The sequence below is a fragment of the Rosa chinensis genome, chromosome 5, assembly GCF_002994745.2.
Source record: "Rosa chinensis cultivar Old Blush chromosome 5, RchiOBHm-V2, whole genome shotgun sequence".
NCBI classification, from domain to species: Eukaryota; Viridiplantae; Streptophyta; class Magnoliopsida; order Rosales; family Rosaceae; genus Rosa; species Rosa chinensis.
In genome coordinates this window covers 76478083-76489341 of record NC_037092.1, presented here as the reverse complement: position 1 = coordinate 76489341, position 11259 = coordinate 76478083, and the positions used below count along the sequence as shown (strand labels likewise).

Below are 11259 nucleotides of genomic sequence, written 5' to 3'. Positions count from 1 at the left end.
ACTTTTTTTAAAAACTTACCTTGTTTTGGAGTTGCCGGAAAATTGGTTTGAAAAAGGGTCTCCGGAAGTGGCAAGAAAAATCGCAGGTGGTGTCTGAAGCTTGCTAGTAGCGAGGCTCACCGAGGGGTCAGTGGGGGGTCAGCGAGGGGTCGGCGAGGCTGTTGTGCGAGGGCGCTAGGGCTGGCGAGGCTAACCTACAGGCAGATGGCTCTGGGATGTGCAAGTATGTGCGGGGACTGTTGTTGGCAAGGCTGACTGAAGGGACAGTGAGGGGTCTGCAGGCTAGGGCACGCGGTGTTTGTGCACTGGCGAGGTTAACCGAGGGGTCTGCAGGCGAGGGCGTGCGTGGGGTTGTGCGAGGCTGCCCAGAGGCGAGGCTAACTGAGGCGTCAGCAAGGGGTCTGCAGAAGAGGGAGCGCGCTGGGTTGTGTGAGGTTGTGCGGGGGCGAGGCTAACAGAGGGGTTAGCGAGGGACGCAAAGGAATGCACGGAGGCAGGCACAGGGATGCGCTGGCGAGGCTATCCAATCGATGTTAACAAAACAGGTTCAGGTTTTCCGATGGCTGATTCGGGGCTTTTCCGGCCGATTCCAGTGGTTCCGTCGACTCTTGGGATTGAGGGCTTCAAGGTGTGCGGTGAAGGTAGCTAGCGTTTGAAGGTTATGATTTTAGGGTTCCGGGGTTAGGGTTTCGTGTTGATAACGTGTTTTAGCAAATCGAAAATTGAGAAAGAATAAGTTGTGTCTTTCATTGATAATAGGGCCCTCTTTATATAGAGGATTATAATCAGAGAATATGAGTCTTACATGGAAACTGAATCATACATTGAATAAGATATCTCCGAGAATATCTGTATGACTAACCCTATTACAACTTGGAGAAATAATCAGAGTTTGGGCCAGACACACAAACTAGGTGTCCTTAAACATATTTAAAGTTTTCTAACCGTCTATTTATGTTGGTGTAACTGTACGTCAGTGTTCTAAATTCTAGGTAGGCCACTGATTAGAGAATAAATGACAGCTCTCTGGGAGTTTTAGGCAACCCATATACTGCAAGGAGCCGAGATGATTTGGGCAACCCCAAATAACTTGCATAGCCTCCAACAAAGGGGGGCTAACTTTTTCAATTGCAAGTTCAAGGTACAATTGGATAATTATATAATTAATTATAGACAAACAGCCCCCAACAGAGCGGCAACACGCTTTCATTACCTTGATCAAACTACTCCGCATTTCCGGAACCACCTTCCCTCTCCTCTCGTCTCCTCACTACTCATTACCAGTCGTGTTGTCGAAGTCTCCGTGTCTGAGTGACTATATTAACTTGTTCAAACTACTCTTGCTTTCTCGATCACGACCAGCAAATTAATATATATATATATATATATATATAGAGAGCTAGCTATTTTGCCTCTCACTAATTACACACCAAAAACGAAGCCAGACAAGGAGAGAGCCTAGAACACTAGTTCATGGCCACCAACGCCCTTCCTCTCTTCCCCTGCCGCTTTCCGACCATTCTCTGACGTAATTTGACTTCGTGTTTCTCCATTATTCCATCTAGGATGACTAGAAGGATAGCCGTCTCCACACGCCACTCCATGTCTCACATGACCGGAACCGGAGAGAACCAGAGCCAGCCTTTGGAGGAAGAGCGTGTGAGCTTAATTAAAGCATTTTTTTCAGCAGGCCAAGGATCTCGTCTCATCGGACATCGGACCACCTCACTGGTTCTCGCCTTTAGACTGCGGTCACCCCTTACATGATTCCCCCCTGCTTCTCTTTTTGCCGGGTACGTAACTAATAATAACTCAAACTCAATGTACTCCGCTTTTTTCTCTTCAAGTGCTGTTTGCGAAAGCTTTCAACTTTATGTAATTGTTTTATTCAACTCTAAGTTCTGCAGGAATTGATGGCACTGGACTTGGGCTTATAATGCATCATAAGAAACTTGGAAAGTACGTTTTAATAACGTCGACTGTTCTATTACATATAGTTTCTGTTTTAATTATTTTATTTTATTTTGGTCAATTACATATAGTTTCTGTTTTAACTTCTCAAGGAAATAGTTTACTGCCTCTTTCTATTATCAATTCGTGCTGATTGAACTACATTCTAATCAGTTGCCCAGCCTAATTTATACATATAGTTTGAAGGATTTTTGAGGTCTTGTGCTTGCATATTCCTCCCAAGGATCAAACACCAATTACAGGTTCTTCCTTGAGTTCCTTCTTTTTCTATGATATATGTAGCATTGGCACTCTATGTGGTGTGTTGCAATTTGGATTTGCTTCACTCGGTCATCCCATATATGTGACTGTGCTGCATGCAATGAAAATCACAATAGGAGATCAAATTATTTTGTAATTTCTCTTTTTCAAAATTTCTAATGTGACAGACCTAGTGAAGCTGGTTAAGAGAAAAATTCGGTCAGAGCATCATTTCTCACCTAATAGACCAATATATCTTGTTGGAGAATCTGTTGGAGCATGCCTTGCACTATCTGTGGCATCCCTTAACCCAGATATCGACCTTGTTCTACTTTTAGCAAATCCTGGTAACATATATTTGTTCCTTCATATTAAGCCTTTTTAATGCAAGTATATAAAAAGAGGATATTAAATTGGTGCAATTTCTCACTAAATTTAATCCCTACGATGAACATTTGCAGCAACGTCCTTCGGCAGGTCACCACTTCAACCCATATTACCTTTACTGCAGTTCATGTCTGAGTTATTACCCAATCTTAGTCTTCCTCATGTACTGAGTTCAATGGCAGGTGTGCTGTCCGTGTTCCATAATTCCATTTACTTTTTACTTGTGTCCGGAAAGATGAAAGCAAGGGCGGAGCTAGGAATTTGTTCATACTTGTTGGTTCATTTGTGTTTGGAGACAACCGATATAGGATGTCAATCTAGTTTATTTCGTTTTTATTTTATTTTTTTTATATTGAACTGATACGTGATTTGTGTAATCTACACTTGTTGCACTTAGTTCAAGTGAATTAATGGCTCAAAATTTCTGTGCATGTAACAGAAAGTACCTATATGTTTATTAATCTGCACCTGTTTTGCATGCATATAGGTGCGATGATGGCTGATTTAGAGAAGGGCGTTGAAAGGCTAACGCGGGATCTTGTTGCACCATCAATAACTTACCTCTCTGTAAGACACAGCTTCGAAACATTACTCTCACCCATAAGACCACTTTATATACATACATACATACATACATACATACATATATATATATATATATATATATATATATATATATTATGTGATTTTATTTTTCAAAAACCGAGGTAAATCTTGTGAAATAGAATTAATGGTTATTTCCAGGTTCTTGCTGATATCTTACCCATAGAAACACTTCTGTGGAAGCTACAAATAATTAATTCAGCTTCTTCGTATGCCAATTCACGCCTCCATGCTGTAAAAGCTCAGACCCTGATACTTTCCAGGTTTTCCTTAAACTTCCGTAACCACTTCTGGCAATATTTTCATGTGAGATACTGAATAATCATGCATCATTTCAATTTTATCACATGTGACAACTAACAAGAAAAATTTGCTGCATTACCCTATCATTTTTTTAGAATAATAGTGCTGATTTCACTTTTTTATCTGTTTAATAGTGGAAGAGATCCATTGCTACCTAATCAAGAAGAAGGTCTGAGACTCCAACTGCTGCTTGCAAATTGTGAGATCCGTACATTTGAAGACTCTGGCCATTTCCTCTTCTTGGTAGGATAATCTAATCATGTGCTAGTAGAAATCTGATCCCGTTCTCGAATGTGCATTAGTTTCTTCTCTACTATTAAGTTGTGACGTTTTATACAACCAGATGTTTCTGAGCATAAATTACATGTACTCACACTTGAATATTTTGCAAGTTTCACATCTATACATATATTTTTCATTGAATTTTTTGCAGGAAGATGCTTTTGATTTGGTAACTGTCATCAAGCAGGTTGGTGTCTATCGTCGTTTAAAAGAACGAGATTTTGTTCTAGATTACATACCACCATCACCTTCTGAATTAAAAGATGTACTGGACAAATACAGGTGGGTGATACTTTCCTGGCCTATATGGTATTTATGCATCGTAGCTAGGCTTTATTTTTGTTTTTCTTTTCCAATATTGATATTTAATGAATGTGTAGATGGATTAGCATAATTATGAGCCCAGTGATGCTCTCAACTTTAGCAGATGGGAAGATAGTGAGGGGCTTTGCTGGGATTCCTTCAGAGGGTCCTGTAGTGTATGTCGGTTATCACATGTTACTGGGATTTGATATCTTTCCATTGGTATCACAGTTGTGGGAACAAAAAGGCATCCATCTGCGAGGGATAGCACATCCAATGACGTTTATGAAATTGAAACAAGGAAATTTAGTTGAGTTACACTTTTCCGACTATTTCAGACTGATGGGTGCTGTTCCTGTCTCAGGAAAAAACTTTTTCAAGCTACTCTCTACAAAGTCTCATATCCTACTCTATCCTGGTGGAGTGCGTGAGGCTCTTCACAGGAAGGTACTGAATTCACTCCCCCTTATTGTTTCTTTTGTTTTCTAACAATGCCAAGGACATAACTGGATTAAATTTCCGTGCACTTGAAAATTTAAGTCACTAATCAGTACTGTAACTCGCACTTTCCAGGGGGAAGCATATAAACTAGTTTGGCCTGAACAGTCACAGTTTGTGAGGATGGCAGCTAGATTTGGAGCCAAAATCATACCCTTTGGTGCTGTTGGAGAAGATTATAGAAAATTGAGGTGTTGAATACTTCTATATATCTTAACTCAATCAAGGTTACAAGGCATATATATACAACTACTGTACGTTCTGATATCCTCACATCTGGGAGCTAATCTAGGAGCTATTCTAGGTAAGCATAGCAAAGATAATAACTACAGAAGATTACATAAGATTATCTACTCAATACAAGATAATTACGGAATTAGTTGGGATCCTTTCCTTCAATACTCCCCCTCAAGTTAGGAGTGTAGATGTTGATCACTCCTAACTTGCGCAGCAATGCAGTAAACTGATTCGAACTGAGAGACTTGGTGAAGATATCAGCTGGTTGCTCCTTCGTCTTGACATGCATTGTTCGAACCAATCCTCTTTGCACCTTCTCTCGTACAACATGACAATCAATCTCAATGTGTTTGGTTCTTTCATGAAACACGGGATTAGATGCTATGTGTATGGCTGCCTTGTTGTCACAAAACAACTTGACCGGCTGCACTTGTTTGACATTCAGATCATTCAAGAGATATAACAACTAAGTAATCTCACAACAAGTAGTGGCCATAGACCGGTACTCGACTTCCGCACTCGAACGCGAAACCGTAGTTTGCTTCTTACTCTTCCATGAAATGGGAGCATCTCCAAGAAAAATGTAGTAGCCTGTTGTCGTCCTCCTTGTGTTCTTGCAACTCGCCCAATCCACATCGCAATATGCCTTTAATTCCAATGTTCCTTTAGAAGGTAGAAAAATCCCCTGACCTGGGGTTTGCTTGAGATATCTCAGTACTTTGTATACTGCGTCCAAATGAGATTGTCTTGGTTTGTCCATGAATTGACTAAGAATATATATGAACTGTATACACAAGGTCCGGCCATGTGATGGTTAGATAAATGAGGCGTCCAACAAGCCTCCTATACTGAGATGCATCTTCTATCAACTTCCCTTCTGCCTTCATAAGAATAGTATTCTGATCAACCAGAAACTTTGAGGTTTTGAGCCAAGAAAACCTGTTTCTTCAAGTATCTCCAGTGCATACTTTCTTTGACTCAACATAATGCCTTGTTTAGACCTTGCTACTTCCAATCCGAGGAAGTACTTCAGTTTCCCCATATCCTTTAACTTAAAATGACTTGATAAAAAATTCTTGGTTCTTGTGATGTCATCTAGACTGTTGCCTACTAGAATCACATCATCTACATAAACCAACAAAGTTGTAAAGATACCTTGATGGTTTCGGACGAACAAGGAATAGTCAAACCATGATTGTCAAAAACCAGCGAACTTGAGGGCTGAGGAGAGCTTCAAGAACCATTGTCTGGAGGCTTGCTTCAAGCAGTATAACAACTTGTGTAATTTACAGACTCTGTACTCCCCCTTTCGTTTGAAACCAGGTGGAGGTTGCATGTACACATCTTCATGGAGGTCCCCATTAAGAAACGCATTGTTCACATCTAATTAGTGGAGATGTCAATTCTGTTGAGTTGCAAGACTGAGTAATAACCTGACTGTGGTGAGTTTGGCAACCGGCGCAAATGTTTCTCGATAATCAAGACCTTCGACTTGACTGTAACCTTTTGCAACTAACCGCGCTTTATACCGTTCATGGTGCCATCAGGATTGTACTTGATCTTGCATTTACACCCATTTGTAGCCAATTGGTTGTTTGTGGGCTGGAGGAGGAACTAGACTCCACGTATGATTGGCTTGTCATAGCTTCTCTCCATTTGGGATCTTTAACTGCTTGAGAAAACGAAGTTGGTTCTCTTTGCAGAGAAAGATTAGTAGCAAAGGTTCTATGAGAAGGAGAAAGGTTGGCATAAGAAAGAACCTGAGAGATACTGTGAGCCGTACTAGGAGAGTGAACCTCATCAGAAGAAGATGATGAAGTGGGACGTGAGGGAAGGGCCGCTTCAACGTGGAAGTCCTGAAATGCCTTAGGGATTTTGAATTCTAGACCATTATCACTTCTAATGTCCTTAACAATTTTACCAAACTTAGTTTCAGCTAAATGGATGAAATGGATGAGCAATGTGCGTGCTTCTGATTTTTGTGCCATCAAATACACCCCAAGCGCTAAGTGAATGATCATCAACAATTGTCAAAAAATACTTTGCACCCAAATAAGTTGGAACACGATAACCACCCCAAATATCAACATGAATTAAATCGAAACAAGATGCACTACGATTAACACTTAATGGAAAGGGTTGCCTAGTAAGTTTGGCTAAAGGACAAATAGAACAAGAGTTTGAATCACAAGCTTTATTTGCAAGAAAAGAAAATAATGAAGAAACTTTATTCGAAGGGTGGCCAAGCCGTTGGTGCCACAAGTTGTCCGAGCTCGCATGAACCACATTGCATGTTCCTTCCCGTTGCAGATTGAGGCGGTAGAGTCCCTCCTTCTCAGTTCCCGTCCCAATCATCCTCCCCGATCATAGGTCCTGAAAGTTCCTCATAATTTGAGATGTTACCGACCAAATTGGCAGATGGAGGCTTTGTTCGAGTTATTAGTTGGTTGAAGAGATGATGACACTCCTCTCTTGTGAATGGAAAATTGACAGAAACAGCTTCCTTGTCATCCTTTTGTACCTCGACATGATTTGCCTTGGATCAAATTTGTCCACCTTCAGCAGCAGCATTATCATTCTTCCTTTTGCGACAGTATACGTAGGTGTGCCCTTTGCCCTCGCAGTATGTGCACTTCAAGTGTGCCCTGCAATACCGCACAGTGTGATAATTTGATGTTCCCGCACTAGGATTGAAGTTGCGGTTCTCTCCTTCTTTAGGATTGTAGCCTTTGTTCACTCGCTTGACCACAAAGGCAGAGGATTCTGACGAAATTGTGGATTTTTTAGCTGTGGTTTGACGGTTTCTGCTTGCTTTTCTTGGCGTAACACCATTGCATAAGCTTTGTCGAGGTTTGGAAGAGGATCCATTCCTATTATGGTGCTGCGGGTTTGTGCAAAACTCTCATTTAGCCCCATGAGAAACTTCATGGTCTTTTGGATTTCAATGAAAGTCTTGACCTCTGTTGCGGCCTCACAGATACAAGGAGGAAAGGAACAAAGAGCATCCTTTTCATCCCATAGACCTTTGAGTTTCATGTAGAAGGAATTGACTAATCGTTGATCCTTGTTCACATCCATGTATAGCATTCTCTATATTGAACAACAAAACTGTATTAGTTTGAGAGAATCTCTCTTGCAATTCTAGCCACATACCTTGAACATCCTTGCAGTGAACAACGCTGCTTTGATTCTTCTTTGACATGGCTTCCAGGAGCCAAGTCCTGACAAGAGTATTACATCGATCCCATTGGTTCTGTTCATCGGCGTTGTGCGCCGGTCTTTTCTGAGTTCCGTCAATGAAACCCTTCTTGTTCTTGATAGTGAGCGCCATGTCCATTGATTGTGCCCACGTTGGGTAGTTATCTTCCATCAATGATTGTGAGACAAGAACTGCCCCTGGTTGATCTGAATGATGGAGAAAGAGCGGGTGATTGGAATTCTCCCATGGTTCTGCGGTCCTGGAAGTGTTCAAATCCTTGTCTTGTCTGATGATCGAATGATCTTCGTCACCGGCCATGAGGTAATGGTTGTATCATGTTCTAAGGTCTCAAGAGTGATGCTTTGATACCATATAGAAAATTGAGGTGTTGAATACTTCTATATATCTTAACTCAATCAAGGTTACAAGGCATATATATACAACTACTGTACGTTCTGATATCCTCACATCTGGGAGCTAATCTAGGAGCTATTCTAGGTAAGCATAGCAAAGATAATAACTACAGAAGATTACATAAGATTATCTACTCAATACAAGATAATTACGGAATTAGTTGGGATCCTTTCCTTCAATAATGACTGGGGTGACGTAAGGACACAAACCTTATTTTATCTTTTCTTTAATCTTGGGGTTTACTGTTTTATCAAAACTACACTTACTGAATTGGAGTTGTCTAAGACTACTCTTAAATACATGTGGACTCTGCATGCCCTGCTGATGTTTCACTTACAAGTTCAAAGTTATATCTGTTCTCGATTTGCTTGTTAGTTGTTACCCATTATGGTCAGATAACAATTGTGTTTAATTGGTTTCTTCTTGTAAGGTATTATTCGATTATGAAGATCAGATGAAAGTTCCTTTCCTCAAGAAATATATAGAAGAAAAATCAGATGATGCTGGAAAACTAAGGTACTAGATCTGTCAAGATATCGTTCCATTATTGATTTTCTTAGACCTTCCATAGGCATGCATTTTCTTAGAATGTATTCTCCTTGGATGTTGATGTGATATTGTGACCACAGGGCTACCATTGATGCGGAAGTAGGAAACCAAGCTGTACACTACCCAGGAATTCTACCGAAATTTCCTGGCCTGTTTTATTATTGTTTTGGGAAACCAATTGAAACAGAAGGTAAGCGTTTCAAACTATAATCAACGGACTTTAGGGAGAGGAGTGAGGACTTGTTTGACACATTAATTGTATTGACACTGTAGGGTGATTATGTACATTGTCATGTCACTCATGTGAATACATGCAGGGAGGAACCAGGAATTACGAGACGGGAGAAGGCTCAGGAATTGTATTGACAAGTGAAATCAGAGGTTGAGAACTGCATTGCTTATTTGCAGAAAAAAAGAGAGAGTGATCCTTACAGAAGCCTTGCATCTCGGCTACTCTTCCAGGCAAGACATGGCTTTACAGCTCAAGTTCCTGCATTTGACATCAATTAATGCCGTGCTCAGATACAAGGATCATGAACAAAATTGGTTTAATTTCCTTAGACATTTAAAACATGTAATACCTGCAACAAGTTAACAACTATACCATTTTATTTCACCAAATATAATTGTTGAATGTCAGTGGACACCTAACCAACCTACCAGTAATCTGAAGGTCCACAGCCATCATCAGAGGTAAAGCTTGAGGCAATCCAAAACTACATCCTTAAAATAAAACCACTAAAACTCATAATTTGTGAATTTGAAGGTAATAGATCTGAGAATATAACTAGTTCTTTCCAAAGGCTGAATATTGCAAGGACCTACTCACCGTGAACCTCAAAGTACCAACTCTCAGGCAAAGATCATCCCTTGATATAAAAAAATGCAGAAGATCACTACTGGAATTGACTAAACCAAGCATATGATCCCAACTAAGGGACTGATCTCAAGGCTTCCCCTCACAATAACCAATCCAAAAACACATTACCCAGATCCAGCCAGTTAATTCCAAAGCACCAACTACCACACAAAGACCAATCACAATTACTAATATCAAAGAGTACTTTTAACAATACACATGGAGTTCAATAAAATAAGCCCAACAAAGATTAACCACATAAAATTCCAGACTTCCTCATAGACTCAATTCAAGATTTCCAAGTACATTACCAATTCCAAAAGCATAAATCCACTGCCTAATCCTAATACCAAAGCATAAGATCTGGCTCAACTCTAAGCTCTCTCACCCCTAATCCTCCTCGCAAGCTGAATATCCTTGGGCATAATGGTAACCCTCTTGGCATGAATCGCACACAGATTAGTATCCTCAAACAAACCCACCAAGTAAGCCTCCGCCGCCTCCTGAAGCGCCGCCACAGCGCTGCTCTGGAACCGAAGATCAGTCTTGAAATCCTGAGCAATCTCCCTCACCAGCCTCTGGAAGGGAAGCTTGCGGATCAGAAGCTCCGTGCTCTTCTGGTACTTTCTGATCTCCCTCAGCGCCACAGTTCCCGGCCTGAAGCGGTGGGGCTTCTTTACTCCTCCGGTCGCCGGAGCCGACTTCCGGGCCGCCTTGGTGGCCAGCTGCTTGCGTGGGGCCTTTCCTCCGGTGGACTTCCGGGCAGTCTGCTTGGTACGGGCCATTTCTGAGATCTGGGGAATCTAGAGTTTTTGTGGGTTTGGAAAATTGAGAGGAGATTGGATGTGGAATTGAGAGGGGTTAGGGAGGGTTTGATTTATAGGGAGGGAGATTGGAGAAGCGGGAAGTGAAATTTTTGGGGGGTGAATGTGGAGCGTTTATTGTTGTTTGAATCGACGGTGGAGATTCTCTGGTGGAAGGTTTGTGGAAGTGTGAGGCTAGTGATCCGCGTGCCTTCTATAAGGACCAATAGGATTCATCGGCGAAAGGGCGGGCTGTTTTAAAATTTGGGATCTTAAAATTTTCAAGGTGGGATGTTTTAAAATTTTGAATTTCAGTTTAAGCTGAAAATTTTGAAATTTTAGTTTTTTTTTTTTCTTTGAGAATGAAAATGTTAGTTTTTTTTTTTTTTTGAGAGAAAAATAAAAATGTTAGTTGTGTTTAAGTAAATCCAGAATATGTGTCTAATCCAAACTCGGTAAAGTAGTTGTAATAGGGTTAGGAATTAGAGATATTTTCGCAGATATTCAGAGATATCCGATTAATTGTACGGTTATCTTTTCTTGTACAACGCTGATTCTATGTCTTGTAATCCTCTATATAAAGAGGCCCCTATTATCAATGAAAGCACGAC

At 40.8% G+C, this 11259-nt stretch overlaps 1 protein-coding gene and 1 pseudogene across 1 annotated transcript; one reads left to right on the top strand and one right to left on the bottom strand.

Moving 5' to 3' along the window:
• The first annotated feature begins 215 nt into the window (after window positions 1-215).
• On the top strand, window positions 216-9496 carry LOC112164090 (annotated as a pseudogene).
• Window positions 9497-10007: 511 nt separating this feature from the next.
• Window positions 10008-10693, bottom strand: LOC112167170 (histone H3.2). The gene has a single exon (XM_024304143.2). The coding sequence runs from the start codon at window positions 10628-10630 to the stop codon at window positions 10220-10222; it is 411 nt and encodes a 136-aa protein (XP_024159911.1). The 5' UTR covers window positions 10631-10693; the 3' UTR covers window positions 10008-10219.
• Window positions 10694-11259: the final 566 nt, after the last annotated feature.